The sequence below is a fragment of the Leptidea sinapis genome, chromosome 9 (assembly GCF_905404315.1).
Source record: "Leptidea sinapis chromosome 9, ilLepSina1.1, whole genome shotgun sequence".
Lineage (NCBI taxonomy): Eukaryota > Metazoa > Arthropoda > Insecta > Lepidoptera > Pieridae > Leptidea > Leptidea sinapis.
The window spans coordinates 3,758,285-3,781,367 of NC_066273.1; the positions used below are offsets into that span (position 1 = coordinate 3,758,285).

The following is a 23,083-nucleotide window of genomic DNA, read 5'->3' on the forward strand; positions in this document are numbered from 1 at the left end:
AATGAAGTATACTTGCTAATAATTTGTCTGAATATGAGTAGAAATTTTGCGAGACTGTTAAAAATTCTGCCATAGATCGCACCCTTACTGTAAGTCGTTAACGAGTTCCATCGATCATCATATTCGACTACGACAATTATTTAACCATAACGACGTTATGGTACGTGACTCAAATATTCGGATATCATATAAAAGATTCGGCCGAGTATCGTTAATTTGCTCCTAAGAATTGAAAAGTACCGATAATAGTATCGTTGACATAGGTCATGGATCCCATAATCAGAACCTAACCAAATTGTCACCAAACTACCTTTATTTTATTTTGGCCGGCATAAAATAATTGTTTCTTTTTTAAGGTAGTTAAATCCATCCAGCCATTTTTCAATTGCTTTTTTCTGTCGAAATGAGTGAATCCAATGAAAAAACTCAATTTTTTAAAATTTTATTGCGAAAATAGTTTACCAGTCTAAATGCAGTGGCAATAAGTACGCACAAATTTGATTTAAGCGTTTTCAATCCGGGAATTTTGATTCATCTGGCTCTGATTGCCCCATTACAAATAAAATGGACACCATTTTTGGTATATATCCATATTATAGGAAGTTACTACATAGCTGATGAACTGCAAATTGACCATAAGGTCTTGACCCATTTTAAAAAAAACCTAGTCTCACAAAAAAGTTCAATATCCTAGAGCCACACACTTATTATTATTTCTTCATTGATTCATGAAATTATTGATTCTTTATTTGAGTCATAATGCAAGTCGAAAGGTTTCTGAAGAGATTGGTAACGGATTGATCGGATATCTACTGCAAACATACAATGAGATTAAAGTAAGCAAAGGAGAGAAAGCAGCTTGATTTTACTGTGGATATTGAATGAGACTGAGCTATCATGCTCTGCAATGTATTTATATCTGCTATATAATATTCCTTGGCTAGCAATGAACATATATAAGTTATTTTATATAAAAAATTTGAAGTTTATATTTATATCTCCACTCCTATTGGCAGTCCATATGACTCCCTGTTTCTTGAAGAGAATTCCTCTTTAGATTTGCTGAGCACTTTATCTTATGGATAGTGTGATAGTGGACAGAGCCATCTCACTCAGCTTTGTAATACTCATTTTATTGGTACCGGGCAAACAGAAGTGAAGAAGATAGTAAATATTTGAAGAGTATAATGGTTGATATAATCTAATATGTCTACCTTTTTCTTGATATTATGCTCATACATATACTATGTATCAATGTATACTTTGTTAGTACTAGACCAGCATAAACATTTTAGTGGTGATAAATATGCTTAATAACACCAATAGAAATCATATTGCCATCCTGAGGAAATGTACCAGGGTTTCATATTATTTATTACAAAGGCTTATGCTAAGCTTATTACAAGATTTTTCGACTAAAATTAATCAATGAAATATACTTATTGAAAAACATTTCAATACATTTCACTGATTCATTCAAATTCAAATATTTTTATTCAAAATAGGATTTAAAATCACTTATTGAACGTCAAAAACTACCACCCATTCAAAGGAGACTGCCTCAGACCTGAGAAGAATGAGCGCAAGAAACTCACTGGTTTTTTTAAATATAAAATATGGATTACAATGTGATATGGTACAATAAACATTTATAATTAAAAAGCTTCGGGGTGTTCGCTTTATTCCCAGTCCATGGTGTCATTAAGAAAATCGTTTATGCTATAATAATCCTCTCCCACACAAACATTTTTTAACAATTCTTTTAAATTTTGTAACATATTTGTTTTGTACATTTTCTGTAATAATAATAGTTGTAATAGAAATAGTTGTATTTTATATAATTTATTAAGATCTCCTTGATGAAATCTACATTATGTCACATGGTCTGAGGCACACAGCTCCTATACATTAACTTCAGCTGGACAATATGGTAGTACCTACTGAGGAGACTTATACCTTTTTTTTTTATGGAATAGGAGGACAAACAAGTGTACGGGTCACCTGTTGTTAAGTGATCACCGCCACCCACAATCTCCCGCAACACCAGAGGAATCACAGGAGTGTTGCCGGCCTTTAAGGAAGGTGTACACCCTTTTTTTGAAGGTACCCATGTCATATTATCCCGGAAACACTGCACAAGGAAGCTCATTCCACAGCTTTGTAGTATGTGGCAGAAAGCTCCTTGAAAACCGCACTGTGGAGGACCACCACACATCCAGATGGTGAGGATGATATCCTAACTTGTGGCGTGTCTTGCGAATGTGGAATTCGGCGGCAGGAATCAGGTTAAACAGCTCTTCGGAACACTCCCCATGATAAATGAGGTAGAAGACACACAATGAAGCGACTTCTCTACGCAACGCCAAGTGATCCAGCCGTTCACAGAGTAGTACCTACCCCGAGTTTTAAATTATTTATACCAATAAATAATAATATGTACTAGATAACTAACACTGCCATTAAACAACAAATGCACTTTCTTTATCAGGGTTTACTGAAAAATTTTATTGTTTTAGGACATAATTAATGTTTATGACCCTCGAACCAATATTAATTTAAACATTACTAGGCAATAAGTATTAATTTTGCAATTGCTCAAAAGGAAATATACTAAATGTATCTATATTTACTTAAAAATCCAAAAGCAGCTATTAAAAAAATCTTGTAACGATACTCTGTATTTATAATTTTTAATATGCATATTTTAGTCATTGTCTGTTTAATTATCATTTTATATCAATAAAAACATATCTTTTTTCTAGAAAAGTAGATAAGCGAAGACTCGTAGAAAAATCAATAACATCGCACTTTGACTTAATCTTTACACATTGAACACAATAAAAACATACTTACGGGTCGAAAAACAGGAGTAGATAATTTATATTTAAACACCTTTATATAATAATTTAACAGACTTTATTTGATAGTACGATTTAAATTTTTAATAAGCACAAAGCACCACAATCATACAAAGTGTTATTCAAATTCAACTCAACACCAAAATTTTTGGCTTTGACATTCTGTTTGACACCTGTCAAGTGTCTTATTCGATAAAAACATTCCTTTTATACAGATGATCCAAATATATGAGCTCAATAATTTTATGTAACACTGCAATATTATGGTAGGTGAAAATAATAAATATTCTTAATAATAAGAATTAGTAGAATTAAGAAGGTCAAATTACCACGTATTACAGAGGACATATGAGACAACAACTACTCGGAACGCAGTTCCACGCTTATTGCGGACTTTTGCAACAGCGGAATCCACTTCAACTAAAACACCGTCCAACACCACCTTGAGACGGCGCAGGCCGCAGTGTGTCTTGTTATTCTTTACGATAACGCAAGTAGCTCGACCGAGCGCTACAGTGTATTCAACATACCTACGGCCTACCCCGGCTACAAAATAAAAATTAAGCTACCCGTCTGGAACACGCAAATTTTCGGCGTTTTCGAAAGCGACTCTTGGAAGTCAGCCCTTGTCCATACGATACCAAAAAAAGGTAACTGCTCGAATCCGGCGAACTACATGGCTATTGCTATTATCTTCCCGCTCTCCAAAATTATAGAAAGCATAACTAAGCGCCAGACCGAGGGTCACCAGTTAATAAACGAACGAGAGTACGCCTTTCACCATGGTTGATAGGTTGACGATATTCTGATATATATGTACCGTGTATCAAACAAATAGGTGGTGGCTATCGAAAGCAAGATTGCTTGATCCCACCACAAGGTTGTGTGCTATCTCCTACACTGTTTCTTCTGCATTATAACTTGAACGCCTCCAACATGATTTGCTTCGTCAGTAGTATCTCCGATCAGGCGCCCCCATTATGAGCTCGAACCATTTCACCGCGCCCATCGCGAAGCTGCTCGAATTGTCGGGATCCAGTGCTCTGTGAACGGCTTGAGCACTTCACTTAGCGTAGAGACCGCATTTATCAGAGGAGTGTACAGAAGACCTGTTTGACCAGATTCCTGCGTGGACAGTGTCCAGGACGATGTATGAGTAGGTAAGTAACATTAGATACACAATTAATCATACACTAATCATTTATTAATTATTCTAAATTTAAACAATAAAAATTTTGCAAATTTAATACGAACAGCTGAATAATACAAATATAAAAATAAAACATAATATTATATCTGTGAAGACGTTATATGAATGTTATCACAAGAAATAAGCGTAAGACGAAAGTCATTATAGTTTTACATAAGTAGCGCTTCTAATAATTAATTAAAATAAGTAAGTAATTAGAGTATGTTAAGAAGTGCGTCTGAAAAGCCGGCAACGCTCCTGTGATATATCTGGGAACTACTACCACAGGTAAATGTCGGCGGCGGTGATCACTTAATATCAGGTGACCAGTAGGTACGCTCATTTGTCCTCCCTTCCATATTAAAGTTCTATGAAATCTGCCATCATCAGCATTAACAGTTAACCAAAACAAAACTCCACCTAGCCATAATTTAGAACATTTTTTATTTCTCTTTAATTTCAATTAGTATTGTATAAACTTTTTCTATGTATGTACTTAGCATTGTATACCTCAAAGTTTTACTTGGTAAGATCTGGATAGCATATCTGACTACAATTTTATTAATCTTATATGTACCTTTATGTGCTTTTCTTAATAAAATATATAAAAAATCTGTACGAACTAGCTCATTAGTATTATTTTCAGCAATCCACCACAATTAACAAGCACTATAAATATCATGGAGCGCCATAAGATATCCCAATTAAGTATTACATTTATATAACTTCTGTTATTGATTACTTTGTCTGAAATGTTATTTTACAAAACTATCACTTTACTTTAAAGAACACTTGAATCAGTATTGACCTAATAAAACATAGTTTTTCCAAGACAGTACCCATCATATAACGACTACTACAAATTCTTTTTTATTTTGGTAATAATCAGCTTTCACCACCTCCCTCCCGTCGTTATCCCGGAGGGTAGCCCATTCCCTTGCTTGGGCGCAAAAAAAAAAAAAAAAAAAGTTCGAGTATTCATTACTTATTGTGAATTGTAAGGGGAAGCTCTGCCCAAATTGTGACTGTCGGTAACCAATCAACCCCTTCTACATTATTGAGGCTCTGGTCTGGTGAACTAGCTGAAACATATTTCGTAATCGTGACAACTATAGTCTTATTCGGCGTAAAGACATAGTTGAATTAAAAATCCCTTATCTCATTTGAATTTCGATATTAAAACAAGAATTGGATTTACAAAGTTTCTATATATTAAGCAACATAACGAAATAACTTATAGATAATATAATCACAATAGCTATCAGATTTAATTTCATGCACTAAATCACTGAGTGATTAAATTTTACTGCCCCTGCATTGAAAGGCTAAGATGCTGAATTTCACTGATATTTTAGCAGACAGCTTTCTCATATCGCGCAGAAACATCTTGCCAGTTCGCAACTTCAAATATTGCCTTCACGTAATCTGCCCTGACATTCTTGTACTGCAGATAGTAGGCGTGCTCCCAAACATCGATACCAAAGAGTGGTACTAAGCCTGAAAAGCGATAAAATAATTACTAATTTAATTTAAATGCAAGTGGGGAAATGTTTACACAAACAAGCACTAGAACCTGTGTGAGTAAACGGGCGAACATGGAATGAAGCGTCTTCCCCAAGATGTGACCTTTTATAAATAAAATAAAATAACGAATTGCTCATTTAGATTTTAAATGTTTTTTTTAGTGCATAATGCCTTATTTAAGAAAAAAACGGAACCGTATCTATTACTAAGACTCCGCTGTCCATCTGGCGCCAGGTCTGCTGTACCTCATGAACCTTCTTAGCTAGGCAGCTGAAATTTTCAAATTTTTTTAAGCCCCACAGTTCAATTCCAAAATATAGTGTCTATTCATATAGACATTATATTGTGCCATCACTATATAAGAGTATCTTTTCATCCATTGATAGTTTTAAGTTCCTCTCTTAACAAATAGAGTCTTTGGTCTTAAGGTTGATACAATCTTTTTTGTTTGTACATGCTTCTTCCAGGTGATTCTGGAGACCAGATTAATTCTCAATTTCCATGTGTACTTAACAGTATTTTGAGGAGGAAGTTGGGCGCCATGGGCATTCTTATTTACGAAAAACATTGAAAACAAAGTAATTGTCTACTTTTATGGGCATTTTAATTTAATTAAAATTGGTATAAAAATGCCTCAGTATTAAGTACATTAGAAGCATATTTTACCAAATTACTATGTTCAAAGGGACACTTTTGAAACATCCTGCGAGAACCCACCCATTCTGTAGAAACACTTCAAATGTGACAAAAACTGCTAAATATAACTAAATTGTAAATTATGAGAAATTTAAAACACCAGTTATTACCTGTTGTGGCCTCAAGAGGATCCTGATTTTGACATGTAGCAATCTGTAATTTCTTCATCAGTTTATTGTAACCAAGCCAACCCCATCCTGAGCCCTGTACACCCACAGAAGCAGCAGATAATTGATTCTTCATATTCTCCCATGAGCCAAAGTCTCTGTTAAATTTAAAATGTTATATTGAATCACTGAGAATGAAACACTTATGTGATTTAATAATTTTTAAGAATAAGCTCTTTGGTGGTGGTGACTAAAGAAGGCTATCAATATATATATTAGACTCTCAATGTTGCCCATTATATTTTTTAAAAATAGCAGTGTCACAGCTATTAGTCAAACACTGAATTTATATATTAAACTAGCTGCCCCGACAGATGTTGTTCTGTAGATACTGTTTTATAGGAAAATGTCAATAATATTTCAAAGATAATAAAAATCAAGAATTATTTCGCAAAAATGATCCGTGTTGTTGTAATTAAATTGTTTCACAGCGGAACTGTCAAACCGTGCGTCACTAAATTCTCTCATAGAAAATATGTCCATATAAAACAAATATTGGAAATAAAAATAATTATGGCTCCCAAATCGAAATAAAAACTATCCTATCTCTCAAATTGGACCAAACTGTACTCCATGAAGTTATCCCCATTAAAATCCGTTCATTAGTTTAGGAGTCCATCGTGGACAAACAATGTGTCACGTAATTTATATATATTAAGATCAATACAGATCATGGGTATTATTTAATTAGGGAAATTGGCTTGTAAAAGTTTAAACTAAAAGCTGAAATTATTATTAGCTTCAATTAATCCATTCTGGTAGTCATTAAATCATTCATTTAAACACTATGTAGTGAAAAAGTAGAACAACATTTATACAAGAAAATCACAACTCGCTATTTTACCCACAACTATTGTACATTGTAGGATATATTGTTAGTATGTTCGGCACCACAACCAATATTCAAACTGTATACAAGATATTTTTAGCAGAAACAATTTTATACATATAAGCAATCACAATTTACTATTATAAACCTTTAACATATTACTAGAAACAAAATATTTGATCATTGAAGAAGAAAAAATATAGTATACTTAGCTAACTACCAAGTATAAAATTAAAAATTTTTATTATCTGACTAAATTATCTAAATGATACAAAATAAACTCACATAATATATACATATCTTATTTCAGCAATTCAATAAGACTTACCTTTCTGTTCAAAAGTATCTAGATTAATTTTTGAATCCATTTTATAAATTAGGATAAGGAAAGACTGATCAAGTTACTGCCAATTTCAATATTCAACAGCTAGTCCTTAATTTGGGATCCATGATTTTTATTTGTGTGGTTGTAGCTTGTTATTTGTATGATATGTATATGACAAAAGTGTCTTCAATACCATATGATTTGGAAATTAAGGTTATATTGAATGTACATTAAGGAACAATTGACTAATGACATAGAAATTCAGATTATAAAATATAATCTTACAGTATAAGTTTAATATTGCAGTAAGTAAATATTGTTGTGTCAATGCAAAGTGTTGAAAAACACTAGTATAATTCCAAAAATAAATTATTACATGTCGCAGTGATACAATCAAGGATTATTCTCCAATGTTCTTAAACAGTCTAGGTAATAACAAAAAAGACTATCAAATAGAACAACTTCACAAAAAAGCTAGTTATTCAAAGAGAGAGTTGAGGTTCCTTTATGCCGGTAGGTACCTTTTAAATTCTATAACTCTAGCAATTGTAACCTTCATAGCAAATTGTTTCAACAGTTATTTTGGTAAACTGAACAGAGTAAAAAAAAACACTGAAAAAATATATTATCATCCATTGAAACTTTGAAGAAACAAGAGTTGCATTATTATTGTTAAAAGACCTTGTATAGTATATAGCAAGTGAACTTAATAAGCCAAAATATATATAGCAAGTACATTGTGTGACAATTTTGTTAAAAACACTTTAATTTATTAAACCAAAATTATGTAAACCAAAATTATGTCAACCAAAATTCAACACAGATTTTTCAAACTTACTAGCACCGCAAAGACCTGTAACATATTTGGTTAGAACTAATTCTATAAGCTTCAGGATTTAATTATTACCAGAGAGACTGACACTCCAATATAAAAACACACAGTAAGCAGTCATGCAATTAATAGTTATGACAGAAGCACAAGCATTTTAAGTATAAGATATTGTTTACTTCTCAACAGCTTTAGTGAGAGCATCTGCAGGTTTACCACCATTGGCTGAGAGATTCTGCCAGAATATGGTATGGTTAATGTGACCACCCCCGTTGAACTTCAGAGCTGGTGCGAGGCTGATGATAGTTTGTATGTCTCCTGAAGATAATTTACAAATAACATTAACTTTAAAGTGAACAATTACCAGATTAAATGGTTACTCATTTCAGAACTATTTTTATCATTAAAAAAAATAACTTACCTGTACTAAATCTATACTTTTAAATAATTACAAAAATACTATTACTTAATAATATGTAAGTAATAATATAAAATACCAAATACTAATGTTTATCATCCCAATACAAGGAAACATACTAGATAATAACAAAATAAACAAATTATTTATTATACAATACAAAACTTCCTATTTAAGGGCTTACAAATTTGCCTATACATAATATAGAAATACTTTTAAAGCAAGTGTTCTATTTACTGCTCAACAGCCTTGAGGAATGGACATGTTGGTTGACTACAGCTTGGTGACAGATTTTGCCATAATATTGTATGGTTCACATGGCCTCCACCATTAAACTTTACAGCACTTAGCAATGAAAGTGTTGTATTCATATCTGCTACTGTCAAATAAAAATTACATTTATAGCAATATTGTAAGGGGTAGGTTCTATTTATTAACTCATAAAGAACCTAAGAATTTTGAATAAGTGATAATAGAAACGAAATGTTAATTAGATATATTTGCCTGGCGTAATATAATTGACTAGATAGTACAACCTTTAGCTTGTGCCTGAGCTAGCTTTTCTTCAGCCGCATTCAAATTATTAACGTAAGTTGCGTGATGTTTGCTATGGTGAAGGCTCATAATATCGCGGCTAATTATGGGCTCCAAGGCATTATATTCATACGGTAATTCAGGGAGCGTGTGTTTTTGTCTGCAAGAGATTACAGGTCGCCTGAAAATAAAAAAGGATGAAAGTGGTAGTAATTCTACCTTTGTTCTATGTTTGTTTTGGAATTATCTATGTCATTTCTAAATAGTCCCAAAACATGCTATTTATACTTACAGGTTTTTCAAATGGCGTACGGCAATCATCATATTATTGTTACACGTCTAAATATTGATTGAAATATTATTATTTCACCTTAAATTAAAATGTTGGAAAATTTGCCGACAATTATGCAATAATTAAATTTACTTTTTTATTAAAGGCTGCGTCGATTGAGCAAAGATTTTTTAACTTGTACAAATTTGACATGACATTTAGAATAATGACACTATAGAAGTGGTCTACGCGTGCCCCTTTTGGACAGCAATAGTTTTGACAGGAGTAATCATAGATGTTGTCATATTATTATGATTCGACGATTGGTCACATACATACATATTATTATACCCTTATGAAAGTAAAGTTTGATGCCATATTGTTTCAAGATACCAGTAAGAGATTACAAAAGTAATTTCAATAATATTATGTGAAAACTACGGTCAGAACTCTAATAATGATCAGGAAATATATTATCTTATTTTTTATTTCTATTCACATGTTTCTTCCTTAAATCTAAGTTTTTTAATATATATTAAAAACTATGTAGTATTTCATTTATGTAATATAATTTTTATAATAAAAACAAAATGTATACTACATAAATGAATACTTTGAAAACCTAGATCGATCCACAATCGCATAACAAAGGGTCGTCAAAAATGTCCAACCGGCGTTGAATATACGTATACATTAAATTATACAGATAACATTACAACATTCATTTAAATTAGCACCTTACTTGGTGGCAATGTTCACAGTCTATTTATTGTATACCCTTATAAGAATAATACCCTCTATATCACTGAACACTTTGTCATTGAGCGGCGTTTAAATATGTGTCGATCGTGAATCATCGAATCAAAAGTCGGGCGCAAGACCCTCGTGATCGAGCGGCAAAAGTGATTCGATCTCTCGCAGTAGGTCGGTCTCTCCCCCGCTAATGATTGAGCCGCGACCGGCGCGTGACCCGGCCGTGAGATCAAAAGCATCCATCTGAGTTGTACACAACTTTTATTAAATTATTTCCATTGTGAATTCATTTACTACATAATATATTATTTCTTAAATAACTTGTGTTTTTTCTTTTCATGGGTGTACTTTTATTACCTTGAATTCACACAACAAAATCTATGTATATGTAAAAAAAAAAGGTTTATTGGATAATTAGTAATTATTATTATTATTATTAGATAATAATTAATACACATATAGAATATTAAAATAAGAAGGCATGCGTGATTCGTCAACCGCTACTTAGTAACTACTAGCTATTAGTTAGTAGATACTTAGCAATATCATACTACTATTGTACGAAGGCAAGTGGCAATGGTTCTGGTTCTGAGACGTGAGCCGTGAACCATTGTCCGGAAGCGGAACTGAACCTGAACCAATCAATTGATCGAACGAGTCCCGCAACCGAGTCATTTTGGCGACTGATCAGTATTCAAATCGACCCGGATCTCTAAAATTAAACGAACATAACTTGTGGCGTTGTATTTCAAGGGCTGTCAAAACAACTGAACGAAAACTCTGCCTAACGGACGCGTAGGCTGAGCTTTGCTTCAGACAACTAGTAGCATGATTGTTGTTTACTGTACGTCAATGACAAAATATTATAAAAACTTAAACATGAGTGTATGTGTATGAAAGAGTGCCGCTAGCAGCGATGGCAGGGTTGCAGATAAAGCTATGTAATTTAAAGATAAAGTAATGTAATGGCTGAAGGAATTCTTAGTAACTACGAATTTACAAGTGATAGGACCACCTTGATGTCACTATAAAAATTATATTAATGTAAGCAACAATACAGCACTTACATGAATACATTCCAACGGAACAGTAACTTCAACGACCCATTTGTATTTATCTTTTCTGACTACTTGTGTCGCACAAAAGTGGATTGAACAAATTATTGCATATTTACTTGGCACCCATAAATCAGTTCATCCTGTTGCATTTATCCACTGTATTTTATTTTTGCATCTAATGGAAACCTGAAATAGAATATTTTTATTTATTATTTTATGACACATAATTATCATGCCCTTTATTTTATTATAGGAACAGGAACACGTCCAAATGTCGTCCTAATTTCCTTACTCCATATAAATACTGTTGTATATAAACACTTATTATAAATACCTCCTGTATGCTAAACAAAAACCCTATATCATGGGTAAAACTATGGCACTATGTTATGGCAACATTCTCGTTGTCACTGTTATGTTATGTTTATTTTGATTACGATAAATATACTGAAAATGCCTATGGATAAAAAATCAATACTTTTGGTAAGAATGTTTCATATAAAATGTATTTATGTGGAGCTTGTTGCACATTATATTGAAAACGTTAGGTGAAAAGTAATACATACGCGTGGAAGCAAATTCCTGGATTTTTCACAATACACTTAACCATATTGTTAAGTTTTAAAACCATATAGAAATACGTTTAACACAGCAAATATGTTTCGAAACAATAAAATAACAAAAAAAACTATTCGCCAACCGATGACATGATAGATCTTTGTTTTTGGTCCCAAAAGTTGTCTTTTGATCAAACAAATAAATGGGTTACGCGATAGAGTGCAAGATCAATAGCTTTATCCCGTTCGATCTCAGCCTTAGTTATATATTGCTTTTTCTTTCTATTTGCAATGAAGTTACCGACGCTTATTCTGTAGCGTTAATATTCTAAGATATGGGTCGGGGTCTGCAGTTTGGATCCCTAAATTCCGTATAATTTTAAATTACAAAAGTCCCTCGCAGAATTCCATCTTTACTGGCGAATCAATTGCCCTGTCAGAGGTGGTGTCATATGTTGAATCACATAAGATCAACAAGGCTTTAATCTTGTCTGACTCATTAAGCTGCTTGTTGGACCTAACAAAAAATCCTTTCAAATCTTCAAACAACTTCACAATTAATTTAAGAACAAATGCATCCCTGTACAGATGTCACATAATGGGAATAGAAGTTGCATTAGCTTGGATACCTAGTCATCTATGGATAACTGGCAATGAAATTGCAGACTCGTGCGCTAAAGACGCGATTCAGTCTGCAACATTAAAATTTAATTACTGTTTTCCTCGAGATCTACGCGCTATGTCTAAACACTTTCTGGTTGATTCATGAAATGCTTTATGGCAAATCACAAAACAAACTAAAGGGAAATTCTATGGTTCTATCCAACCATTTATCCCCTCTAAGCCCTGGTTCTTTCCTCAAAAAAAACAAAATAAACTTTTCACTTCTGTCATCCTACGACTTCGCTTGGGATTTGTCTGTTCCCCAGTATTTTTGGCCAAGATCCGGGTAAGGGACCATTCTATCTACCTACCATTCTACTCTTGAACATATTTTTTTCTATTGCCCTAAATTGTCAATTCCTTTATATGACCTTCTACCGAAGGATATCCCTCGCCCCATCAACTTCCCTTTTCTTCTTACTTTATGCCATTCCCCTTTCATAAAGATTCTTTACAAATTTATCTCCCGCAATAATATTAAATTGTAATTTCTATCCTCCATACTTTCTTCGCTTCTATTAGGCACATATTCCCACTTACATTCACACATGTCTATAAGGGGCACGCGACTACTATGTACTTTTAAAGTGTCATTATTCTAAGTTTCGTTGACTTGAAGTGCGAATTCCAACTGTCATTCGTCAACAACCGTCAACGTTGATGTTGACACTTGTCAGTTGAACTTTAAGAAAGTTTATGAACGTCGTAGGTCGTGCACGTGAATTGTAAAATTGTTGCGCAGTAGTGCAAGTTGCACGTTTATATTTACTGTCCACAGGGACTAGTGTTTATGTACGCATTGACGAAATTTCTTACTTCTAATATTATTATTAGTTGTACAAGTTTTAAAATCATACCGTTGTGATTGTGTAATGTGAAGCCTGGAAGATTTATAAATTTTGTGTACAATTTGCTATATTTGTGGAAGTGGTGCATTTGTTATTTATAGATTCTATATCAGTCATGTTGTTTTGCCGGTGGCGCTAAAATGTCTCAACGCGATACGGCTATTCATCTTCTAGCTGGAGGGTGTGTAATATTAGTACATATTATATAATTTTATCGCTTACAATAATAATTACCTGTCTTGGTCGTTAAAACTTTGTTTTATGTCCATTTTTAGGATTGGTTTCAGTTGTTACTTACAAATTTTCTACGATTTGCCTCATGTGTGTTTAACGACACCTGTTTATGAAAATTATACTTCATAATTTTTTCCGTTTATAAGTTTACTGTAACAGAGTTTACATAACAATCTTTGAAATGAACTTTTGATTGATGAGAACTAATATTATTTAAAATAATATTTTGAAGATTCAAGGACACAAATTATTTTGCCTTACTGAATAGCAATTATGTTTTGAAAAGAAGTAAATTGGAATACTATTTGTATATATTACAATTATTCAGGCTTTATAAATCTAACAAAATTTAAATCTGTGGTAAACTTACAACATGGAATGGATGGAGAAAGGAATAATACTCATATGAACTTCCAGCAGTATCCTGGAAACTGATTATATACTCTCAAAACATTTTATTGACATAAATTGATGTATCAACGGTGGGCATGACTTCATTAATTTTTTCTGTTGTATAACAAGAATCAATTTAAAAGCAGCTATGAGTATTCCTAATTGCATTATTACTTACAGTAAAAATATAAATAATATATAAATATACTATATCAAATTGGTTGGTAGGTTGCAATTAGAAATTACATCAATACATCATCATAATTACATTCCAAATTTTGAAATTTTGGGTTGGTGTTTTATTTTATGGAGTTTCTTCCCCCCTTTCCATTGGCTCCCATGTAACCCTGAGAGCTTATGTTAGATACACATATTATACTATCTAACATAAGTTAATATATTTATATTACACAGAATAAATATAAGATCAATTACTTATTATGTTACCTTAAAAAAATTGTGGAACAGTTTCTCTTCTGAACTATTTTGGATAAAAAAGTCTGAAGATCTTATTTTAAATACATTGTTATTTAATTAATATTACTTATTGAACAAATAGGATAGCTGGTACAGCTGGAGCAGTCGTGACATGTCCCCTTGAAGTGGTGAAAACAAGACTGCAGTCATCAAAGGGTGTCGGTATTCCGCCAACGACACCACCCTCAAACGCTGCTAATTCAAATAGAGTCTGCTCCAAAATCCCTAAACATCAGGTTTGTTCTTTGTCATATTATAATTAAAAATTAGGCAAGGAGTGCTAAAATGAAATACTAGTAGTACTTTCTGATATGATAATGCAAAAATTTTAAATATATTAATTTAAAGACAAAAAGAGGATCAATGGATATAGAAGAAAGTAGGTGCTTTTGATAGGTACAAGTGCATATAAATGTGAGTAATATAATTTATTGAAGGTAAAAAGGGGTACACATGTCTCCTTGGCGGACTGATTGATGTATTCACTGTGTGGTTGAGCTTTGTGGCAGAGCAAGAAACAAGAAACAGTGCCCAAGACTTGTGACTCAGTTCCTGGGTCACATTAAAATGTACATTAGCAATAACTATACTACTAGTGTTGCACACTCCACCTAGCCAAAATTTGCTGAGAATTATTATTATTATTATTATTTATAATAGACTAAGCAGCTTTCGCTGATGCGTCTATATCATTTGCCATATCTATCCAAATGTTTGTCCAGTCTATTCTTAAACTGATTAACAGATTTTGATTTAACCACATCCTTGGGCAATCTATTCCATATATGAACGACTCTGTTGGTCAGAAAGTGTTTCAATGGATTTGATGATGCTAATTGATATTCTAGCTTCATATCATGTCCCCTTAGTCTAGGATTGCTCTTCCTTGGAAACATGCTCTCAAAATTTGGGACATTATAATAATTATTTAGTATTTTGTATGTTTCAATTAGATCGCCTCTTTCTCGTCTGCTTTTGAGGGTGCTGAGTCCAAGCTGTGCAAGTCTTTGTTCATATGTAAGATTTTTCAGTTGCCTAGGCAACTTAGTGGCTCGCCTCTGTACCCTTTCCAACAATTCTATATCCTTAACAAAATATGGATTCCAGACCTGAAATGAATACTCCAGTAATGGTCTGATATAAGTTTTATAGATTTTTAGAAATGTTTTCTTGGTAATGTTGAAGAATGCTTTTCTGATTAGGTACAGGATTGAGTTGGCTTTCTTCACAGTAGCCACAATGTGTGCTTCCCATTTGAGATCATTGCTTAAGATCACTCCTAGGTCTTTTTGTGTATCAACCGCTTTTAGTTGCTTATTGTCTAACCAATATGATACTCGGGGATTATTTTTTCCAATATGTAGAACAGTGGTTTTGTTGACATTCAGTGAAAGTAACCATTCCTTTGTCCAGTGTTCAATAGCTTTTAAATTTTGTTGTATATCACCCTGTTGATGTATAGGGTTCCCAAAGAACTTGGTGTCATCCGCGAATAATGAAAATGGGAGACTTATAACATTTTACAAGTCAGTTAAGAATAATGTGAATAATATTGGTCCCAGTACAGAGCCTTGTGGTACACCGCTGCGAACAGGACGATTACTTGACATTTCATTCCCAACCCTCACACGAAATTTTCGATCATTTAGGAAGTCACTAATCCAGACTAGCAGTTTACCACGTATGCCAAGGTGTTCTAATTTATGAAGTAGCCGACTAATTGGAACTCTGTCAAACGCTTTCTCGTAATCCAGATAGATAATATCAGTTGGTTGACGTTTGTCCCAATTTAATATCCACTGTCTAAGACAGCTGAGAAGGTTAGTGACAGTTGATCGCTTCTGTGTAAAACCATGTTGTTCTTGAATAATTATATTTTCTCTTGTTATGAATTCTCTTAAGCTGTCAACTATGATTTTCTCCATAGCTTTACACAATATGCACATCAAGCTGATTGGTCTGTAGTTTTCAGCATTTAACTTATTGCCTTTTTTGAAAATAGGCGTAACCACTGCTTCTTTCCAGTCTGTTGGGAGTCTTCCCATTGCAAAAGACAGATCCATTATTAAGGTTACTTGGTTAATGATGGCGCTGCATTGTTGGAGCATAATAGCAGGAATATTATCCGGACCACTAGCTGTCGATTCATCAAAAGTTTTTAAAGCCTTTAGAACTTTCTCTGGTGTAAATACAATGTTTTCTAATGATGCCTGTACTCTCTCTATGTTCACATCTGGTAATTTCCCAGGTGGCTCACACACATATGCGTGTTCAAATTGATCAGCAAATATTTCAGCTACCTCTACTGACTTTGTTGTGATTTCAAATGTTTTTGGATTCATAAGAGCTGGCGGTATGTCAACTCTTGTTGATATTTGTTTTCTGACATATGCATAAAAGGCTTTTTCTCCACTATCAGCAATGTTTGATTCAAAATTGATCCTATTTTGACGTGTTAACTGTACTATTTTATTATTTATGGCATGATATTTTTTATAAGATTCATTATCTCGGTCAAGTAAATATATATTCCATTGCTTCTTTTTCCTGTCCGTTAATATACATATCTCCTTAGTAATCCATGGTTTGGTTTTACTGTAACCCTTACGACTTTTTATTTTTGGTATAAACTTATCAATAGTAATAGAGATATTTTCTTTGATCATCCTCCATGTATGTATTATCTATAGAGTCATTTTCTGGAATATCAGATGTGAGCAAGTATTTATTAATTGCATCATAATCACCATATTTGAAAGCTCGTTTATAGGACGCGAATTCTTTTACAACTTGACCCACCAGTTGTATCTCAGCCAACAGAATCACATGATCACTTTTTCCTATTGGAGGGTGATAATTGATTTCACTAATGAGGGACTCATCATTGCAAATAATAAGATCCAGAAGAGATTCTTGCTTGTTCCGTTTCCTGGTATTTTGATTTACCATTTGTGAAAGATTATTATCAATTATAAGATCAATAAAATTTTCGTGTAATTTATTATAGCCTGAGGTTTTTTCAATAGGCCACTTTATGTCTGGCAAGTTAAAATCACCAATTATCAACAGGTTTGAGTTTGAATTTGCAGCTTTTTTAATATTGTTGAAAAGACATTCATCAGATTTTTCCATGTTGTAGTGAGTGGATCTGTATACACAAGCTAGTAAGAGGTTAAAATTTTGGTACTGAATATCAAGCCATAATGCTTCCACTGAATCCTCATGCAACATTATATTGGGCTTAGCAATCAAGGGTTGATTATTTAGTGTATAGAGAGTATAAATTGCTACTCCACCACCTTTTTTATTTTTCCTATCTAGACGAAAGAGTGTGTAGTTAGGAAGATTTATTAAGCTGTCACTTATCCCAGTGTGCAGGTGTGTTTCGGTTACTAGTATAATTGTTGGATTCAAAGTTTTGATTTCCAATGAAAAAAGATCAAATTTAGCCGTTAATGATGCCAGGTTTGTATATAAAATTTTGAGGTTTGTTATTGGAGAGTTTACTGTGGGTAGTTTTTTGTACTTTTTATAATTTTGGGTTGTTTGTTTATGTACTTAATTGTGAGATCTTTTTCCCCATTATTAGTTCTTTCTGCAAGCTCTAATCTCAGTTTTTTTAACTGATCCCTTTGATAGGGTGTCATGTCTGATTTAACAGAGGTAGATGAAGGCAGTTTATTTTTATTCTTCAAGATTTTAATAGCATTGTGTTTGTTGCGGAGTATGACTTTGATTGGCCTGGGTTTGTTAGCAGTGGGCTTCCCAAGACGAATGGTTGTTATGAGCTCCGAGGATTGGAGCGGGACTTGAGCGAGTGCTTCCAAAACTCCAGATTTGTCATGATTTTTAGCTTCCTCTTTACCACCTGAGCTCGCTTCCTCGATACCAAACATTATCACATTGCAGCTTCGGTTCTCACGCTCAACCATTTCCTGAATGATTGCATCAATATTTAAAGAAGACGACTGATTTTCTTTTAATTCCATCACTTGCTCCTCTAACTCCGATACAAGTTTACGCAGAGCAGGCACTTGTTTTAGGCCCTCTTGGCAATCCGCACACAAATACGAAAGTTTGGGGTTTTGTAAACAAAACACCCGCAGCTCTGTCGCAGACAACTCACTGCATTTGCCGCATATTTCGCGAGTGCAACCTTTACACTGGATTTTAGGGTTTTTCTCATCATATTTTTTAATTTGAACATTGCATTTATAACAAGATGCCATTTTTTTAATGATTTTTCGAGAAAAATATGAGGGTATATGAAATTTTTTTTGTTTCACTATGTGTTTGCTAGTTTGATCAAAGTTTTTCACTTTAAATACTATACACTTTAACAATATAACATTTCCCAAGATTCACAACACTTTATACTACAAATAGATCACAAAGTCTGCAATTTAGTTCAAGTTAGACACTAAAAAATAATTAAAAAAACTCTAAGCACAAGTTCCACTGTTGACAGTTGATATAGATAATATATTACATAACGCTCCATACTTTTTTATGTGTGCTTTTAGCCTTTAAGTATTAGAGCCTGAGCTGGAGCAAGACTGTGTTGATTAAATTTCAATGTGCTCTGCCCTTCTATTAGTAAAATACTAAATTGCAAACCATTAAGGTACCCCATGACAAACCATTATAGTGAGTTTCTTGCTCTAACAGTTTCAACTGTGGGAGGCTCCATTGTACAGGATGCCGGCTAGATTATGGATACCACAACGGCGCTTATTTCTGTCGCGAAGCAGTAATGTGTAAGCATTACTGTGTTTCGGTCTAAAAGGCGCTGTAGCTAGTGAAATTACTGGGCAAATGAGACTTAACATCTTATGTCTCAAGGTGGCTAGTGCTGTTGTAGTGCCGCTCAGAATTTTTGGGGTTTTTCAAGAATCCTGGGCGGCACTGTATTGTTATGGGCAGGGCGTATCAATTACCATCAGCTGAATATCCTGTTTGTCTTGAAAAAAACTGTTTGTCCAAACTATTATCATAAGACAAATTTTGCATAAGGATTTGCATATCTCATTGCAGCATTTTTCTACAACCATGATATAAACTAAGAAGTACTACTATGTGAAACTATATAATGTTTGTGAATAAAAAAAGGTGTGATGTGATTAAAATACTTTGACTATAAAAGAACCAAACATTATCTACAAAGTTAATATAAATTTATTTTTATCTATCCACTGAACACATACTATTTTATATATGTATGTATGAATACATACTATTTATTTGTGAATATTAAATAAAAATCCATATGTACAATACATAATAATAATAATATTGACACACTTTTTACACAAATTATCTTGCCCCAAGTTAAGCATATATAGCCTGTGTTATGGGTTACAAGACAACAATATATTTAATACAACATACTTACTTAAACATACATAAATTCATATAAACATACATAAATACATTTAAACATCCATGACTCGGAAACAAACATCCATATTCATCATATAAATGCTTGCACCTACCGGGATTAGAACCCGGGACCTCTAGCTTAGTAGGTAGGATCGCTAACCACTCGGCTATACATATAATTATCATAAAAGTTTATTAAGTAATGTAGTTACAACTTAATATTTTACTATAAACATTTTCACTTTCAAAGATTTATCTGTCATGTTAGCATATTATGTACTGCTTGTTTACATTTAGTACTAGTATATACAATCATTAAACAGTTTGTAAATAGTGTGGAAGGTGAAGATTTTCAAGGAGATGGGTAAAATGTGCCACAATCTCAATGATGTTCTATATCACAGTATGAAAGCGGAACAGCAAAAGTGTGCTTAAACACAATGTAAGCACTATTTTCTCCTTAGTCGTGTGTCAATCGCCAAGTCTAAATGTGCTATAAAAAAGTGCCCAAATAATATGTTCAAGGCGCAAAAAAAAAAGATGGTGTGATTTATCACATATATAAGACGGGTTGGCAAAAAGCGTAATGACCAAACGAATATTTTTTCATGAAATATGGTACAATTATTGACAAGTATTCACATCCCTTTCTCTCCCGCTTGTCAGAATGAGACAGATGAAAGGACGCAACAAGCACACAGTCAGAAATGAAAACCATAGAGTTGCTATTTTTTAAAGACCCAGTGATCAATGATTAGAAATATTGTATTTTGTGTACGGAAAGTCTCTGCCAATAGAGTCGCGTTTTTTAAAGGCCCTTAGAATAATATTGTATTTTGTGCACAGAATGTTGCTAGTGAATATGAACGGCTTACAATAACGTGAACAATTAAAAACTAGTACTATTTACATGGTATTACAGTATATATAGGTATTGTAACCTGGTGATAATTGATATTTATTTACACCGCAAATCTGTAAAAGCTTATCTTTTCAGCGTTTCAGTACACGAGATAGTAAAGATAATTGGTGCCAGCTACTATTTGGTTCTGGCACTCGCTGGCCGCTGCCGCGGCACGCTACGCTCGGCTCGTGCGTTGTTTTAACTGTTCTAACATAACCTAACCTAACCAATTTTAATGAATTGTATATGATAGAGCTTTGGTCCACGATTATAGTGCTACCACTCTTATTACAACGTAATACACAGTTTTCAAGAAAAACCAAAATAAAAGTCTACCCTCCCCCCTCCCTAATTTGATAATGAGGGGAAACGCCTACAATTTGGTTCTGGCACTCGCCGGCCGCTGCCGCGGCACGCTACGCTGGGCTCGTGCGTTGTTTCAACTGTTCTAACATAACCTAACCTAACCAATTTTACTGAATTACAGTTGATAGAGCTTTGGGGATTTATTACTTTTACTAATTTATGGCTGTATGAGCTTGAACCCTTTGCCTGTACTTATATTTTACTAAGAAACCAAAATCATTTTATGACAGTTTATAGCCTCCCGCCGCGATGGCAGCGCTCATCTAGTGTTTATTTACGTGATTTATCTGTTTTAGGTTAGAATTTTTTTCGTTATTTTTTTGGAAACGGTGCATTACCTTGTAATAAGAGAGGTATCATTATAATCGTGGACTAAAGCTCTATCAACTACAATATTTTTTACAACCAAATTTGTGCTATGGGATATTTATTTACGTGATTTACCTGTTTTAGGTAAGATGTTTTTTTGTGATTTTCTTGAAAACGGTGCATTACCTTGTAATAAGAGTGGTATCATTGTAATCGTGGACTAAAGCTCTATCAACTACAATATTTTTTATATCCAAATTCGTGCTAAGGGATACTAAGTCCAACCCGCTAGAGAGAGATGTAAAGCATTTTATAAACCAAATAAGTCGAATGGCATTTGCTCGAATCATTTCCTCGAGATTGATTTATATATCACCACTTTAATTTAAGCGTATAAAAATTTATGCTCATAAAGTATGATAAAACTTTTTAACATTAAAAGTATTGAAATCTCTTTCGAAAGTCAATATATTTTGTCATTTTAGTCAAATTGATGCACACACAAAAGTCGAATTTGCCATATTTATAATTTGACAAAAGCTGTCATACCTAGATATGTTGGTGTCCGCTTACACTTCAAATGCCGAAAAGAAACCCCGGAAAAGATGTTTATGTCTTAAAGACAAAATTTAATAATTTAAATTTATTTCAGGGAACTTAACATTTTAATAACCAGTTTCCCGAATTATTTTATGTAAATAAAAATTATTATATTTGAGTGTTTGTCTCTCTCCTTATAGGTTCTTAACTTATTAGATCTAACTCCATTTAGTTACAGTGTTAAATATTAACAAATATAGAGACAAACTAATAAATAAACATACAAACTTTCGCTTATATATTGAGTGTGAGTTTTGATAAAAAACTTAAAATACCTCCGACTGAGCAGATCTTGATCAGATAATAGGCACACACTGACAAACGCAAATTTATAGTAACCCTCTTTTTCGTCACGGTTTAAAAAAATACTGCTACTCCACTGATTTCACTGTCCAATTCCGGTTTTAAATTCAACACAACGTAGCTTTAACTGAAAAAATGTTAACATTGTTGCCTATTGACCAATAATATTTAAACAACTGGAGTAAACGCAGAAATGAATAGGATATGGCAGTCGAAGCTTATTATGGTGCCATTTGTGGCCTGTGCCATATTTCGGCTTTGTTTTTGTATGGCGTGAAGAGACCATCATTGCCTATCATAAAACAAGCGGCTACCCCAGTAGCTCGTAACTAAATATAAAAATGATGTAGAACTGAACAAAAGCTGTTACAAATACCTATCCGACTATTATTAGAGCTGCAAAAGATGTGTCAAGGTGCAACCTACAATATTGAATGTTAACGGAGCAACGATATATTGTAATGGTTATTCGACATTCCAATTAGTACCAACATTCAGTTATGATCATATTAATAGAATCATTTGTAACCTATTAATATTATATTTTTTTAGTAATTATAGTTAGTATATTTTTAGTAAGTAATTGTAATATTATATAA

At 33.2% G+C, this 23,083-nt stretch overlaps 3 protein-coding genes across 11 annotated transcripts in view; 1 reads left to right on the forward strand and 2 right to left on the reverse strand.

Moving 5' to 3' along the window:
• LOC126965927 (kinesin-like protein unc-104) overlaps nucleotides 1–5,087 on the reverse strand; it is a 211,160-nt gene extending 206,073 nt beyond the window's left edge. For all 6 annotated transcript variants that reach the window (XM_050809719.1, XM_050809718.1, XM_050809722.1 and 3 more), the window contains exon 1: nucleotides 2,854–5,087. The gene's annotated coding sequence lies outside the window, so the exon portion shown is untranslated. The remainder of the gene's footprint in view (nucleotides 1–2,853) is intronic.
• A 148-nt stretch (nucleotides 5,088–5,235) lies between these two features.
• On the reverse strand, nucleotides 5,236–9,843 carry LOC126966015 (superoxide dismutase [Mn], mitochondrial). The gene is made up of 5 exons (XM_050809891.1): nucleotides 9,662–9,843; nucleotides 9,372–9,550; nucleotides 8,597–8,735; nucleotides 6,378–6,532; nucleotides 5,236–5,544 (listed from the first exon to the last, which is right to left on the reverse strand). Exons 1-5 carry the CDS (start codon nucleotides 9,691–9,693, stop codon nucleotides 5,399–5,401), a joined length of 651 nt encoding a protein of 216 aa, XP_050665848.1. The 5' UTR covers nucleotides 9,694–9,843; the 3' UTR covers nucleotides 5,236–5,398.
• Nucleotides 9,844–13,369: 3,526 nt separating this feature from the next.
• Nucleotides 13,370–23,083, forward strand: part of LOC126965984 (mitochondrial carrier protein Rim2) — a 56,110-nt gene continuing 46,396 nt past the window's right edge. For all 4 annotated transcript variants that reach the window (XM_050809841.1, XM_050809843.1, XM_050809842.1 and 1 more), the window contains exons 1-2: nucleotides 13,370–13,700; nucleotides 14,706–14,859. In XM_050809841.1, coding sequence (XP_050665798.1) covers nucleotides 13,660–13,700; nucleotides 14,706–14,859 — 195 coding nt within the window. In that variant the 5' untranslated portion in view covers nucleotides 13,370–13,659. The remainder of the gene's footprint in view (nucleotides 13,701–14,705; nucleotides 14,860–23,083) is intronic.